Source organism: Lepisma saccharinum, chromosome 4 (genome assembly GCF_977018435.1).
Source record: "Lepisma saccharinum chromosome 4, izLepSacc3.1, whole genome shotgun sequence".
In the NCBI taxonomy this organism is placed as follows: Eukaryota; Metazoa; Arthropoda; class Insecta; order Zygentoma; family Lepismatidae; genus Lepisma; species Lepisma saccharinum.
Genome location: NC_139232.1, coordinates 18,461,934 through 18,479,535, shown reverse-complemented (window position 1 = coordinate 18,479,535; position 17,602 = coordinate 18,461,934). Strand labels below are relative to the sequence as shown.

The window sequence follows — 17,602 nt, the reverse complement described above, 5'->3', positions numbered from 1 at the left end:
AGTAAAACAAACAAAATCAATCCCGTCAGTCAATGTGATAGTAAAAATTTTTGACCACAAGTATAAGTTATGGACTTTCATGTTTGTAAAGGTGTACATTTAGTAGAAGTTTTCTTTATCAGATCATTTGCAAACTGCTAAAGTATGATTTGTTAATGATTCTGCATTATAAAAGGTGCCCACAATGATGGCAAATAGCTAGAGGCACATACTTTTGGTAAAAAAGCAAAATTTCGGTACAAAAACAGTCTATTTCGGGTTCAAAAGCGGTAAATAAAATGAAATTTCGCTGTTATAGCATGAAAACATGGTATATAAAATGACTTTTGGTTTTAAAAATGTGAATATAATCCTAAATTTGATTTAAAAACTGCACTATTACAAAAAAAACATATCCCTTCTAATAGCACATTAAATCATTACCAGAATATTAAGTTAAGAGAGTCCATTTTTGCTTCTCAAATGTTTGTAGAAAAATTAGTCAATTTTCCGTGAATTGCATAACTCACAGGATAATTCAGACTTCAGAAAGTGTCACATCGGTATATAAACGGTAAATTTCGTGTTTAAGAGCCTATTTCGCATTTTGCAGTTAATTTCGCATCATTTCGTGATAAAACAGGGTAGGAAAATGCACCTCACACCTTTCAGAAACATGAAAAATTAACATTACAATGTGTTATTTCACATTTAGTGTTTTCGTCAAAAAAGAAATATGCATGCCTCTACAAATAGCATGTGCTAAAAAATAGGAAAGTCAAATTTTAAAATAAGTTGCATGCATTTTATTTTTTTTTTATATTGCATATCCTGCCACTTTTGACTAATAATGATGAGGATGCATTGTGGATAGATGAAATTGGTGAAGTGACATTTACATCCCCAAGTCACGATTCAAACCCGGAGATCGTGAGGCAGCCACCTCACACTCTGTGCTTCGGAGTTCTGTGGTTGTGAAGATATAATACTACAAAATTATTTTCAGAATTAATTTTCTTAATTATAAAACCAAATAATACTTCATTCTGGGGTTACATTAAAAGTATATGTTGTTCTAAAAATGGCCGATTAGCCTTACTGTGCATAAAATGAAGTTAAAACACCAAATCAATAAATCAAACAAAATCAGTGACATGATATGTTGCAAGTAGACAGCCATGTCAGAATAAAACCTGAGTCAGCGAAACAATTTGTGTTTGGGTCTCGATATACACTCTCTCAGTGATTTGACCAATGAACATCAGTCTTCATCAGGAGAGACTTAAATTTTTTAGACATATCTAGCTTTTTCCAAGTCATGTGATTTTATGTAAAAAGAAATTTTAATTGTTTCCTGACTGGCTAAAAAGTATGACCCTTGCATTAAATTATGTGAACCCTATGTTATGAAGTTCCCAATACATGAACAAACTGTCTTAAGTGAGAATGTAAAAATATTGGAATAATCCTTAAAAAACACACAAACAGAATATATACTTCTGGCTCAAACAACATTCATTTCCTGGCGAGTAGAAGGAAAATATGAGAAGACAACAAAAATACAGAAATCATTTAAAATAGAAATCTTAATGTTAAAAAAAAGGGCTGTGGTACTTTAGTATTATTATACGGACTCCCTCATTTGTCTACGTAAAATGATATTCCCCTCGCAAGCATGAGTCATTTACTGTACTATGCAAAACCCCTGCTTTTGCTCAAGGTCAGGTGTTCAATTCAATGCATCTTTCATTTAACCTAACCTAAAATGTACCAGACAAATGAGGTAGTCTGTATATTACGAAAGTACCAGGGCTGTTGCTGTCTAGGAGTTGAGCATCTGCAAGCTAGGTGAAACACTTGGGTTCAATAACCTCTGGTGGAATTTTTTCCAATAATGTTTTGGCATAAAGGTTGATTGAGTTGGTGTTTTAAGTCCACTTTATAAAGTAAGGCTAATCGGGACTGGACGTACATTTTAAAGTGGGATCCAAACCACAGTGTGCCTCCACCGGGTATCAAACCCGGGACCCCTTGATTACAAGGTGACGATGCTACCACTGTGCTATTGGGAAGGCTTTGGCACAAAGGGGTCCTCCAATGGGTATCTGAAGGCAACTTGGTGGCTGGAGTATGTTGCTGATCACAATCTAAACTATGGCCAAAATCAAGAATGAGTGCCTACATGATTTAAAGGCATGGTTAACAGCACAGGAACAGTTTTAATTTTAAAGAAAAAAATAATACATCACCAGTTGGAGCTGGTAAGCACATGATCATCCAGTGATATCATAGGTTGCAACATCCAGTTCCACTCTCCTAACGATGCTGATAAGAAATTCAAATCTCAAATTTCCACATGCAACTTTATTGGCTGTTGTTTCATTTGTTGTAAGTAAAATAATATCATTACAATGAACATAGAAAATTTCCAAATACTTACATCTTCTTTGTCTTCTGCCTGCTGTGTAAGACCACTAACTCTCAAAACCTCGGCTGTTTTTAAGAAAGATGTGAGACTTCGTTGGTGAACATTCACCTCCCCATGATAAATGAATTCCACCAAGGCATGTAGGTCAGCAAATGCAACATCCTGCAATACTATTACTGGATGTTTGCATGGAGTGCTCTGAAAGACAAAATATGATTATGAGAATGGGGGGGGGAAAAAAATACCACAGCTACTTCAACAGAGTGAAGGTTACACTATATGGTTAAAATCTGGTAATTAAGATTTGTTCATATTTCAGTTATTTTACATATGTTTTTTCTTCATTTCAACTTGGACTAATTGTGGAGATGAAGAATTCATGTTACACCACAGAAGCTGGCTTAATTACATTATGTAACAAGAACATTGTTTTTTTTTCTCTTTTCCTAGGAAACAAGTGTTATTTTCTAAAGACTTATGCCTCAAAACTAAATAAAATGGCTAGTATACCTTTATGACCAGTACCTTCATATTTTGAAATAAACCGTATGATACAATGATGAGTAACCTTGAGGTAACTTTAGACCTAAGTGATTACACAGAACAAAAATCACGTTACAAATTAATTTTACTCTATACATTCATCAAAATAATACGTTCATCAAATTGAAGGAAAAAATCATCATAAATTTCCAGCCATGTATACTTCAGAGCTAAACCAATACTGTACACTTTAATGACTTGGAAGTTGTTCAGAATATATATAAATGTTAATAATATTTCTGTTGCAATTACACAATATTTAGCAATGCTTTGCTTTAAAATAATCAGTGTCCATGAAAATTTACTTCCAAAAACAACATCTTAATTTTACCTGTCCAAAATGCAATGTGTTACCTTGCCTCAATACAGAAAGCTAAACAGATTTTAAAAAAATTATATATATATATATATATATATATATATATATATACACACACACATACTCTACAATCTCATAAAGTTAATCAGGATATGTTCTAGTAAATACAATAGCCAGTTTTGAATTTAGCAAGGTAAAGCTACGCAAAGTAACCATAACCATCACTATTAAAAAAAATGCATTACCATTACAGTTACATACATAATAACAATGTAATCACCAGATGAATCACATGTGATTCCTTGCATGATTTTATACTCCTATCATAATTGTCAAAATATTAATGATTTGAACTTACCTTTAAAAGTTCCCTGAAATAAGGACTACATGCTGATAACACTACTCTGTGGGCTTTCAAACTCCTGCCTTCACATGCAAGAGTAACATCTACAAAATCTTCATCGTCCCTAAGATTTTCAAAGGCAGATGTAATACTGCTCTGGTAATTGTTCCAACGTAAACAAAAATGTTGGGTGTCTACCATTGCTTCTCTAAAAAACCTGCCAGTACCTGCAAGACAAAGAAAAACTGGTCAATACTTAACATAGATGAGGAGTACTTCACTTTCAATCAATAGTGAATTAGTTTTATAATTGAACAAAACAGTCCCTTTGGCTATTTGCAACGAGAAAAAAAATAGTTACAACATAACTGTTACATATTATATCCATAATTTGCAAAATTGAGCACAAAATTGTAAAAAAAAAACTAACCTAGCATTCTCACCACATTTGTGTACTCGAAATTAAAATAAAAAACAGAAAAGCATTTTTTAAACAAAAATCAAAAGACTTACAAACATATACATATCAAGGTAATGCTAGAAATAACTAAGTAAACACAAACAAAACATGTGTAATATAATTCATTCCATTACGCTCAATGTGTTGACAAAAAAAATACCGATCAACACTACAACGAAATCTCTAACTATTTTATCCTGTACCAGATTACCTACGCACATTCATTTAAAAACCATACGATGTAAAGATAAATAAAATTTACCACTTATTCTTCTTTGGTACTCCATGTCAGTATTGACACGTACCTGAAACACTTGTCAAAAAATTAAGTTCTTAAACAATAAAAAAAAACACCATAGTGCACGACAGCAGTAATTCAAGTTCAATGTTCCCGTTTGGATTGTGTGTATGTGTGTGTGCATTAAACACAAATACAGTGTAATTTTTTTGTAAGCACGTCCTAAAACCAAAATGTTGCGAATGAGAATTATTTGTCATTTTCAATGGTAACACACTTGTCTACACTCATTTTACGACCACAGATCACAATTACTTACCCCAAGTATTTATTTGACACTGCCGGTATTCTACACAAAGCCGGTATGTTCAAATTAATTGCATTCACACTCGCGTCAGATTGTCATCATCTATATTAAAAGACTTTAAACACTATAAAGTCATTTTGACACATATGAAACAAAAAAAAGATCTTGACAACAATGGCAGGTTTCACCATCTTACAAACCTACACCCACATTCTCGTTACACGACGCTGCTGCTCTCCAGCTTCACCAATGACCGTCTTACAAAGAAGGGTTAATGCACCGGCGGTTTATGAATTTTTAATACATGCCAAGATATGCTATGCAATGTTACGTCTAGCACGCTGTGTTTCATCACATTTTACAATGACGGGCCAGTATCTTTCATTTCAGACATAAGTTATGTCATTTACTATTAATGCAGAAATAGAAACCGTCTATTATTTCTTATTTCTATCTTAGTAAACCTACATAAAAACAAAGATGGCGGAAAATGGCGTGGCTGTATCAAAAAGATCGCCATAGTTTACTATGCTTCGAATTTTTAACTGCATATAACTTACTTTATCACAACAATGATCACTTAAGCACTCATTCTACAATTACAAACTTGCATTACCTTCAACGATGCTGCCTGAAAACATGGGTATTTCTCGTATTCTGATTCATGAACTATCGTAGCTACCCTACTTCTCTAGTAATTGACATTGTCTAATGTCACATACGATGTTTCGTGTAAAAACACACAACTTCCGCTATTACTCCGCGTGAGTGATAATGAATGAAACTCCACTACATTTTTAATAAAAAACGAAATGTATTACATAATTCTTACGGAAAACACTATTTACCGAAGAAATTTTATTTTATTTCATCGGTCATAAGAAAGGGTAGTTCGTAGAGCTTCAGGCAAAACGCGGTTACCGAAATGATTCTAAGAGAACTTACAACTCACTGAAAAATTAAAATTCAATAAATATGTATAACATAAGAAAAATAAATAAACATTCATAAGTACCTACCAGCTTTGCTTTGTTAACTACACTCCGCACCACTAAGCAAAAATACCACAAAAGACAAAAGCCAACAATCTGTAAAAAAGACGCACAACGGATAATGCTTGCTTATCAACACAGGCGGGACATCTGTCGGAGTAAATTTGTACTAACCAAAAGCGTACCCCCGCAAAGCGAGTGCGCAATGGCATAAAACAAGCGGGTTTTAATAAACCGTGTACATTGAAGCCGTCATATTCGTTTCTTTTTAAAACGTTTCTATCAATTCTTGCCTATGAAATATTCGCTGAAGCTAATAATGCATTGCTTTTATCATGCAGCTTTCCGTTCGTATGCGTCAAAAAGAAAATAAAAGTATCTTTTTTTACGTTTGGAAAAGGAAAACAATTGTAAATTGTAGTGGTAAAAAATCATTAGATAGGTACATTTTCAAGCTCGAGGTCAACTTTCTGCGCATGAACACTAACATTCATTTGCTGCGTCAGGGGTGCGTAATTCCTGTGTTTTATTGGCCAATCTCCCACTCTCGTTTCCATCGATCCACTGAGATCTAACACTTCCCAAATGGATGAAACATGAGAGGAAAAAATTTAATATTACTAATATCTGTAATGTAACATTTCCGTGTTCCTTGTTTTTCCTACGCACCTACGTGCACAAAGACAAAAAGATGTAGCAATACATTTTACTATGAATTTTCTCTTTTTCTACCTGCGTAATTTTGTAACTTTTCCTTTTCTCACAAAGGATTTTTTTTAAAAAAAAAGTAAACATCAAAATGTTTTATTCCTCTTTTTCCTTTTTTCAGCAGTTTGATCGAGAGCTAAATTAGAAATCACTGTAGTGTAATCTTGTGGGCGAATATGTGAATGTGTGCTGTGCAAATGTATAAATAAAGTATTCCTTTTCAGGAGATTTTCCTTCTCGCTCGTACACTACAATTAATTTAACTGCGTGTTTTTGTTCCACGTTCCTTGCTGTATAATCAAGTTGAGAGGAAAGAAATAGAATATGGAGCAATAGCATGCAATTCTCATCAATGAAAGATAATCTTTGTTCTACTTTTATACCGATACTTTAATTATCTTATTTATTCTTATTTTATGTTGCTTTTTGTCACATTAGGCTAACTGTGACGATGATAACCAAAATGATTCGACTAAATTCATGAACGGATATTCCCATTACAAAGAAACACCAAAACTGGAACCGGGAAATTTCGGTTCGTGCTCGTTTTTTTTAGGTGTTTGTTTTAGCAGCCAGTTCTAAGTTTTGCCATCTGTTCCTGCATCCGCCATCCTTTTTAAAAAATAAAACAGCAGAGTCCGTGATGTGCGACTACGCGTAGACAAGGTAGACTTTGTACACAACATGGTGACCAGTGGCGTAACTACAGGTTTGGAGCCCCTTGCCATGTAGGGCGTATTTAGGGGAGTTCGGGGGGTCTGTACCCCTCCGAAATACTACCGAAGTTCTAAAATTAAATAATCTTGTTGAATGATCGAGAGTTTTTTAAGTCTGCCGACCTTACAGGAAAGCAAGGATTACACTGGGAAGATACGGCTTTGAATTTACAATGCCTAAGATTTATAATAATAATAAGCATATAGTATATTAATCAGAAAACTTTACTGTTCATCAACTGGACTTGACATCCTTTTTTTATTCAGTAAATGATATTCTATTCCAAATAAATACTATTGTATTCAATTTCTTTTTTTATGTTAATTTCCTTGCTTGGACAGTTTTCGTACACCAATTTTGCGATCTAACTACCCGTAATCTAAATAATGAATATGTGCTGTTATATCTCAACCTTAATAAGGTATTTTTACCTATTCATGTAATAATAACAACAGCAATATTAATTATTTTCCTATTTTAATTTTTATTATTTTGAATAGAAGTGGCCGCGGTGGCTCAATGCCGGACCCTGTCGCCGAGTGATTAGCTGATCCCACTGCAACGCTAGGGGTTCCGGGTTCGAATCCCGTTCGGGCTTGGATGTTTGTGTAGTCCAGTTTGATAAGTAACGAAGAAAATTTAACAATTGAGAAAGTGTTAAAGTGAGAAAATGTGTGAATGGTGGGGGATACCTCTGTGTATTGGTATTTCCTTTTTTTTTAAAAAAAAAAAAAAAGTCGGTAACGCGTCTGACTATCATGCTAAAGGTCCCGGGTTCGATCCCCGGCCGGTTCAAATGCGGGAACTTTTGTAACGTTGGAAGCGGCCCCGGCGCTCACCCAGCGTCGAATGGCATGAGTACCTGGGGGGGGGGGTTAAGGCGGTCAGGGGCGTGATGCTGATCAAATCACCCTCACTCACGACCGGATCAAGAAAGTGTGGGGCGTTACCCCCACACTCCCTATACGCCTTCATGGCGTGGTGGTAAGCACAGGGGAGCACTTTACCTTTTTTATTATTATGAATAGATATATTAATCGTGTTAATTATAAACATTTATATTATTATTATTATCAGTAGCCCCGATTGGGTGCCAAAACTAGGGGGAAAAGGACAGCAGTACTCGAAAAATCTTCATCAGAGCTAGCCGCCAGCTCTGAAATTCAGGCGCCAGGAAACCACCTGCTGGCAATTGTGCATACTACTTGTATAAGAAGTTGAGCATCACCGTATTCAAAACATTGCTAAATCATGTGAGAAAGCAGAAAATTAGGGGTTGGGGAACAAAGAGTAAGGAATAGTTACTGATTCTATGAAATGTTCACAACCTTGATAAAAAAAATCATAACACCATTAAGCCTTGTTTGCATGATAAGAAAAACTCAATATGCTGATCAAGGCAGAAATTTATTTTATTTTAAAACATAAACTAAACGTAATGTTTCAACCTTCTAGCAAGGTATTTTGCATTCAGTACAGAGTCTGAAGTAGACCTTGCTAGAAGGTTGAAACCTTACGTTTAGTTTATGTTTTAAAATAAAATAAATTTCTGCCTTGGTCAGCATATTGAGTTTTTCATAAAAATCATTTGCTAACTTACGCTGTACTGCAATTTGAACTTAAACTCTTCAAAATTTCGTACATGCAAACTTAAAAGAACGGCAATATTACAGCAAAAGATCACAGTCGCCAGGCTGAAACTCTTAGTCGCCATGGCGACCTGGCGACTGGGATTTTTCGAGCCCTGAAGGACAGTTTACTTTCTATTGGTAGACAAGAACATCATTAAGAGGCCATACTGCGGGAGCAGACAGTGAGGATGCAACTGCCTCCTAATCGCCACCACTAAATGCAATTATTAATTGTGAGACAGAGTGTTTGAAGGTGGGCCCCTATTTGATTACGCGTACTATCATTTGTCACCCTCGTCTTTCTGTTCGGAAATTATTACATCGTAGAATAAAAGTGTCTAAAAAAGCAACATGCATTAAAAATACACGTTCTGAATTTATTTGTATACTATGCATATTAAAATTGCTTAATTAGCAAGAAATTAAGTGGATAGATAGAAAACGGGTGGGCCAACTTCACCTCATGGGCCTCTGGACTTATGCCAACCCGCCCACCCTGAAGTTACGTCCCTGATGGCGACGAATATGGGCTCGTGCCAGGCACGTATCCAATGGGCTCGAGCTCCCCGAAAGTTTTCGGTTTACACTAGATAAAATGAGGTTTTTGGTTTCTTGTGGTGTGAAATAAGATAATGTGACGATAATTTAAGGAGAGAAATAATTATCGAGGTAATACGGAGAATGTTCTGTAACCCTGTTATTGTTAATAGCGTGTATCTAAGGTGCGAGTCAGGGGGCTCGAGCCCCCCCCCCCCTTCAGTATTTTTTATGTTTACACTAGATAAAATTAGGATTTAGGCTTCTTGAATAATGTGATGATAATTTGAGAGAAATGATTATCGAGAAAAGACGGAGAGTGTTCTATAACCCTGTTATTGTTACTAGCACGTATCCAAGGTGGGAACAGGTGGCTCGAGCTCTCACCCCAGGAATTTTTTTAATTTACACTAGATAAAATTAGGTTCTTGTCTTATTGAATAATGTGACGATAATTTAAGGAGAAGTAAATATCAATGCAAAACGGAGAATGTTCTATAACCCTGTTATTGTAAAGAGCACGTATCCAAGGTGGAGATCAGGTGGCTCGAGCCCATCCCCCGGGATTTTTTTCCCGTTTACACTACATGGAATTAGTTTTTTGTCTTGTTGAATAATGTGACGATATTTTAAGGAGAGAAATAATTATCAAGGCATGACGGAGAATGTTCTATAGCCCTGTTTTTTATAATATTGCACGTAAACTTTTCTTGAGCTTTCAGTGTTGTCGCAGCAAACTTGAGTACTATGTATGTACTATGTATGTAGAGAGTTGTCAGCATTTGGAAGCTGCACAGCAAAGGTATCGCCACACGTAGGGCAATTCGTTGTAATGTTTAATCTCTGGAAGGCGCGAGAGGGGATGTTCTTGAATAAGAGGAGTTGAACTACTGGCAATATTTATAAATCGTTAATCTGCGCAACGTTCTAGAATATAATGAGGATATAAATACGCGTCCATTCCTAAATATAAATTTTTTGACCGAACCTTGGATCGAATGAGAAAAATGGCGTTGTCTCTGACATCATTTCCTTTTAAGCGTTCAATTCAAGGACTTATTCATGATTTATTTGATCGTGTGCAATGCGCTTTACTTCAGTCTGCAATACGAAATTATAAAAACTTCTGGTGAGTTGATTTTAAAAAATGTGTCCGAGATAAAGAGTGGCGTGCCCATGATTTTCGGAAGGGAGAGGGGTTCCGCGTACTATTTTCGGTGGTCAGTCCTCATTTTGCCATCTTCTCCTGTCTTTAACGTTCTTTTTTTTTTTTTTAAATGAGGTTATGACACCACCAACCCTCCCTTGGGCACGTCACTGGAGATAAATGAGTAAGCATTTGATCATATTGGGAGAAGAAGCATTAGATGTGTTTGGAACGGAAGGGTTTTCACTGTGCATTAATTGTTTCGCGATCCAGCTATATTCTAAGACTTCCTTTGTTTCGTGCCGATATATGACAAAGACTGCGGAAACTGTGACACAGACAATTTTGAACACTTGCGAGTGCTTAGGCCTGAATATGAACAATCTACAATTTGGTGGGTTTCGGCTTTTATAAGAGCTGCAAACATGGGAGGACAAGACTATAGTGGTGTTCAGGCTCGAATCAGAGCAGTTTTGGCCTCAGTGTTCGGAATCTCATAAAAGCCCACGAATTCCTCAAAAATATCATTTTTTAAATTCACAGTTCGAATGCAGAATATTAATTGTCCACGGATGGATATGTCACAAGTTTCGTTAACCATAATAGCAAAATATTCCCGACTTTTAATATCTGTTACCACGGAGCGCAAAACAGATCTCCGTAATATATCAATTATCTCGTTCTGAATGTCATGTGAGAGCCATTTGTAGCCCGAACGTCCCATCCACTACCCTAGTTCATGCACATCGTCTTTTGAAACTCTTTTTAGTAAAAAATTTAACAATACTCATAATTACATATTTAGTATATAGTAATAAGTCATGTGTTTTGCTGTCTTTGCTCATAGCCCCCCCAAAGTTGATGGTTTAGCGGTCTCAGCCCCCCAAAGTTGATGGTCTAGAACATTTCAAATGTGTATTTAAACTTAAGTTCATGTGGCACAATTCAGAGTAAACATTACAAGAGAAGCAAGATAATACATTAGATCCTCCTAAGCAAAATTATTGGGGGGCTCTGCTCCCACATCGTTAACATTGGGGGGCTCGATTTCCCCCAAGCCCCATGTAGTCGGCGCCTATGAATCAGAGATAAATATTCGAGAACTGTCTGCGGCTAGTTCGCAGCCCACAGTTTGAATTCGCATTGTCGATTGGATTGTTTCGGCAGACAAAGTTCATGGAAACAGAGGAGTCGAGTGGTAAAAACATGTTCCGATTTCACGTTCTGATTAAAATGACAGCCTTAAACAGTGGCGATGAGTTAGGGGATAATTGCTCCCCATTTTTTGCCTCCATATTATGGTTAATGCTAAGCCTTGTCTACTGGGAGAAAGTAAACTTTCCTTGTACTCCCCCGCCCCCTCCCGGTTTTGGAACCAAATTGCCACCACTGACCTAAAACATACAATTGAAAGGTTCTATCTATACCCTTTAAAAATGGTGTTCAGCCCCCCCGAAAGGAATTCCTGGATACCTGCCTGGCTCGTGCAATACTCGTGATTGACAAGAAAATCTACTATACCCTACGATTGCCACGTGTATATTGTCCAAATGCTTGAAAGATTGATTGATTGATTGAGTTTGTGTTTTAAGTCCACTTTATGCACGGTAAAGCTAATTGGGACCGGACCTACAGTTTAAAATTGGATCCGAACCATTATGTGCCTCCACTGGGTATCGAACTCAGGACCCCTTCATTACAAGGCGACAACGCTACTACTACGCTATCGAGGAGGCACACATGCTTGAAAGAGATTGTGATAATTTTATATTGTAAAGGGGGATATTCTCAGCTGATGCGAAGCAGCATGATTGAAACATGCCACTTTTCATTGAGAAAATAGTGTAAATTATATTTTACCACAGTTTTCAGTGCTTGGGTAGACTGTACACTATAAGCCAATGTCATCTACACGTTGATTACGTCATCAAGACAATGGAGCCTCCCAGGTGATGTAGTGGTAACGTCGTAAATAAAGGGTTCTGGGTTCGATTCTGGGAGGAAGCACATAGTGGTTTGGATCCAACTTTAAACTGTATTCCCAGTTCTGATTAGCCTTTCTGTGCATAAAGTGGACTTCAACTAATTTCCTTATGTCTAGACAATGTACGTAGACCTACGTAGGCCTACTATAGTACAGTCATGGACACTTCTGGGGGTTATAATAATCCCATTGAAGCAAATAGTATCGATACAACTCAGAAGTGTCCGTGACTGTACACGGCGCATCTCTGGTAGGTTGAATTGATTGGATATTTGTTTTGAGTCTACTTTATGCACATATTGGCTAATCGCGACTGGACCTACAGTTTAAAGTTGAATTCGAACCACTGTGTAATCTGCCTCCACCGGGTATCGAACCCGGGAACCCTTGGTTACAAGGTAACTAAGCTACCATTACGCCATAGGAGAGGTACAGATCAAAAATGAAGGAATATTCGCGGGAATAATTGTGACGTAACCCAGCCGCTTGGGCACGCCACTACATATAATTAAATACAGTGGCGGTGATTAGGGGTGTCAGTTGCTCCACCACTTTTTGCCATTTTGCTCCCGCACTATGCTAAACCTTATCTACCAAGGGAAAGTTAACTGTACTTTCCCCCCAGTTTTGGAACCCAATCGCCGCCAGTGATTAAATATCACGTTGATGATAGGGCAATTACCGAAAAGGAAGTATCTCTTCTTAAGTGCGCTCTACGCTCAGGTATGCTAAACGGAACTAGAGCTACAGTTTAAAGTGGGATCCGAACCACTGTACATATTACCTCCACTCGGGATCGAATCTGCGATCCTTTGATTACAATACAGGGCAATTATAAATTCAGGTGTTTGAAGTTAAATATTTCGGGTACGTCAGCATTTTAGGTTATTCGCATACATCGCGATTCATGGATTCGTGACTCTCTTCAAGATTGAAACTTTGTACTTAAAAAAAAAAACAGCTCTGTGGGATGTCACCACCCAAGTATTTTCTCATATAATTTAGATTTGGATTGTACCACTAGTCCTCTACAATTATATATACTGCGGGCTGACAATTTGACTACCTTTACTTATTGAAATATTTAGCCGAATCAGAGACCTTTGTGGGAAGTACAAAAATTAAAAAGTAAATTTAACAATTTATTGATGAAATAACTACTAGAAATTGGTCATATGTAACAGTAGTAACGTTAACAATAGAAATCTTCCAATAACAAATTTAGTATAATATACATACAGTCATGGACATAAGTATTCATACAAAGGCATTGTCTGAATGAAACATGTTATTGTACAAAAAAGACCGTAAAGGCAAGTCAAGTCTATAGCACATATGCTCCATTGGAATGGCAAGAATAGAAACGCAAAGCAATTGTGCGCATACAATTGAAATTGTCATGAGAAATGTGGGTAATCCTTAGATATACTGCTTTCTGGATGGTCATAAGTATTCATACGCCAGGTTATAAACCCCAAAAAAAGTTCGTGAAACAACCGTTTCCATCATTCAGTGCCAGTTATTTGTTTACTGCACTTGCACCTGTGTAAGGAAGTGGTTTGGTTTGGTGTTGGCGTGCTGCAGGAAGACAAATGGGCCGCAAAGGGAAGGACACCACGATCGAAGAGAGGAAAATTATGATATCATTATACCACAATAAGAAATCATATTCTGATATCGCAGACATAGTTGGGAGAAGTCGTGCGACTGTGCAAAGTGTCATCAAACGATATAATGACACAAAAGTGCTGATAAATAGGGAAAGGGTTGGGCGTCCTCAGAAACTTACTTCGAGAGAGAAACAAGGACTGTTGAGAATGATAAAGAAAAACCCAAAATTAACATCGTCAGCAGTGCCGGCACATGTTCACGAACACCTGGGAAAACAAGTGTCCTCAAGAAGTATTAGAAGGCTTTTCAACCGAGCAGGGTACAGAGCTAGGGTACCTAGAAGGAAGCCATACATCAGTAAGAAGAACAAGAAGGCCAGATTAACATTTGCAAAGAAGTATGTGAGTAAAAGTTTGGACTTCTGGGATAAAGTGTTGTTTACGGACGAGAGTAAATGTAATATTATCCATAGTGATGGTAGAATTTTGGTGTGGAGAAAGCCCAATACTGAGCTTGAGCCTCGAAATCTCTTGGCCACAGTTAAACATGGAGATGGTGGCGTTATGGTCTGGGGCTGTATGTCAGCCTCATGTGTTCGAGAACTCGTCTTTATTGAGGGAACTATGGATAGATTTGTCTATTTGGATATTCTGAAGAATAATTTGCAGCAGAGTATCAATCATTTGGGTCTTGGGAACGACCCTAAACATACAGCTGAGATTGCCCGCCTTTGGTTGTTATATAATACTCCCCACACACTCAAAACTTCACTCAGTCCCCAGACCTTAACCCGATTGAACATCTTTGGAGCCATTTGGAAACCAGACTCCGAAAAAATGACATAACAAGCAAGAATAGACTGAAAGAGGTCATTTTGCATGAGTGGCACAATATTACATCTGAAATAACCACGCCTCTTGTTCATTATATGCAAAAGAGACTGACAGCTGTTCTCCATAACAGAGGAATGCATACTAAATTCTGACGACATAGTATTTGTTCCTTTCTTGTCTTCAAAGTGAACTTTTATGTTGGTGTATGAATACTTTTGTCCAGCCAAAGAAGCGGGTATTGAGAATGTATTGTATTTTATTTTTCTACAAGCAGCATCTGATATTTATTGATGTTGTCAATATATCATTTGGTGCATACATGGTCAAGCATTAACAGTTTTGGCTTCCTTATTGTTTTCCTAGCTGCTGCAATTCGTCCTTTCTTCCTTTCAGCTCCACTGTATGATTACTTTTGTCCATCACTGTATGTCCGAATTACATTAATTCAAATTACAAATATAACCAACCACATTTCATACAAGACCAAATAGATGTACCGGAATTAGATTGTGTTCAACATTCGGTATTATTCTTCCGTATATAATATATTAGTCAGCAATTTTGAAGGGGAAATTGTAAATCTAATTGGATACAAAATGAACAAGACTAGTAAATATCGGCCAAATCTGAAATGACCATCTGCGTAATGGTAGCATTAAACATCGAATAACTAAATAGTGCACAAATGAAACTAATTAACTAAATGAAGTAATATAATTCTTAGATTAAACTTAAATCTATTATAATTATACTACCAGTACACAGACGATAACTTCAGCTAACCGATTCTACCAGTCCAAGGTAGAGCTACGACAGGTAACCCCAATCGCTGCCAGAGTAAGAGAGAGAGAGAACTCCGCAAGCCACGCGAGAGCCCTCCCTTTCCATATTCACACGATTTGTGACGTATTACTTCTTCGAACAAGGGAAACAAATGAATATCGAATTGCACACAATCTGACTTATGTTCCTTTGCGAGCGAGGAATAGCGTTACAGGGACAAGACCTGCTGAGTGGCTTTTCATTGGATGATGATTGGTCGTATCGAATCACTGCTGTTGCTGGCTTTCTATACCGGAGTTTGATACTCATGCTTGCTACCAATGGCGTATACTGGGGCCAAGATCTGGGCTATGTCACGTGGTCCTAGGCTATGAATAGAAATACATTTACCAACTCCTAAGAAATCAGGTTGCCAACTCATAGGAAATCAGGTTACAACTCGTAGGAAATCAGGTTGCCAACTCGTATGAAATCAGGTTGCCAACTCATATGAAATCAGGTTGCCAACTCATAAGAAATCAGGTTGCCAACTCCAGAATCAGCATCGGTAATCTCACTGATATGAATAATAATATTTATTCTGATCGATTTTTCTCCTGAATTTTATTCTCTAGACTTCAGGCTTCACAGACAGCCTAGCTAGCCTTGAATATACGCTTCTGCTTGTACCCTTGTTCTCACAATGCTGCGTCGACAATAAGGGCGTCGGGAGGAAGGGAGAGGGGATCGAACCGGTACGTCGACACCCCTGGAAATTTGCATCTTTCATTTCAAGTTACAAAAAAGAAAGAGAGAGAGAGAGTGAGAGAATGCTTCTTGCTTTTATTGTTAATAACATAAATAAAGTTCAATTAGTCAGTGTTAGAACAGAATAACGAAGGAAAATGCTTTGGATCGAAAAAATTTAGTGTAATTTGCAAGATCCAGTTTATATTTTCATATTCTACGGTTAACGCCAAAGAATAAATTGTTTCACAGTTTTAAAAATTCAATGAATTGGAGTTACATATGAGAGGTCACACAACATAAATCATGTGACTAAAATTTCATCCTAACTTTTAAAGCTGATTCTTGAATGAGATGTGTAAAAGTTAACAAAATGAAATAACTATAGTGCGCTCAGTCGGTAACGCGTCTGACTACCATGCTAAAGGTCCCGGGTTCGATCCCCGGCCGGTTCAAATCCGGGAAGTTTTCTAACGATGGAAGCGGCCCCGGCGCCCACCCAGCGTCGAATAACATGGGTACCTGGGGGAAACCCTGGGGGGTAAAGGCGGTCAGGGGCGTGATGCTGATCACATCACCCCCATTCACGACCGGATCAAGAAAGTGTGGGGCGTTGACCCCACACCCTCTATACGCCTTCATGGCGTGGTGCTATGCACAGGGGAGCACTTTTTTAGTGCAGTGCAGTAACAATGTAAAAAAAATTTAAAAAAAACAGTTGTGCTGAATATACACTCACCTGGTGCATCGAGTAGAAAAGTATGTCAGTCCCCTCAGTATATAGTAACAATAATAATGACAACAGTCCTCCTCCGTAGTCGAGCGGGTTAAGGCGTTCACTCGTCTTGAGATCGTTCGCTGCGGGACGGCGTAGGTTCGAATCCGGCTCTGGTCGGAATTTATTCGGCCTGCGTATAGGGTCAGTGGCAACCCACCATCGTGAGGAAATTTGGGAGCTCCGAGTGAGTGAGCGTAACCCGGTCAAGAAGACCTACAACAACGGCTGGGGGTTCGTCGGGCTGATCACCCGTCACCCCAATACTGGTCTAAGACCTCCACGCTATAACAGGTGACGGCGGAACAGTGTGGGAGGGAGACCAGCAGTCGGTAGGTAAGCCAAGGTGCTGTAGAGCTGTAGGGTTATGGTTAATAATGACAACAAGCAAATTGTATTCCAAATTTATTTGTTTTTATGTGTTCATAATTATATTTTATAGTAATAATCATAAGAGTGATGATAATAATAATAATAACTGTTATTATTACTTCTACCATTCAAGTTTTATCAATGGTCTGGACCCCCCTACGAAAATTTC

At 37.6% G+C, this 17,602-nt stretch overlaps 1 protein-coding gene across 13 annotated transcripts in view; it reads right to left on the bottom strand.

Annotated features, from left to right (window-relative positions):
- The window catches only part of LOC145986393 (uncharacterized), a 130,906-nt gene extending 115,327 nt beyond the window's left edge, over window positions 1–15,579 (bottom strand). For 8 of the 13 annotated variants that reach the window (XM_083120351.1, XM_083120350.1, XM_083120358.1 and 5 more), the window contains exons 1-3: window positions 5,234–5,273; window positions 3,628–3,839; window positions 2,420–2,605 (exon numbers count right to left, since the gene is read on the bottom strand). In XM_083120351.1, coding sequence (XP_082976477.1) covers window positions 2,420–2,605; window positions 3,628–3,839; window positions 5,234–5,258 — 423 coding nt within the window. In that variant the 5' untranslated portion in view covers window positions 5,259–5,273. The other 5 variants (XM_083120354.1, XM_083120352.1, XM_083120355.1 and 2 more) reach the window with 5 other exon arrangements.
- Between the last annotated feature and the right edge of the window lie 2,023 nt (window positions 15,580–17,602).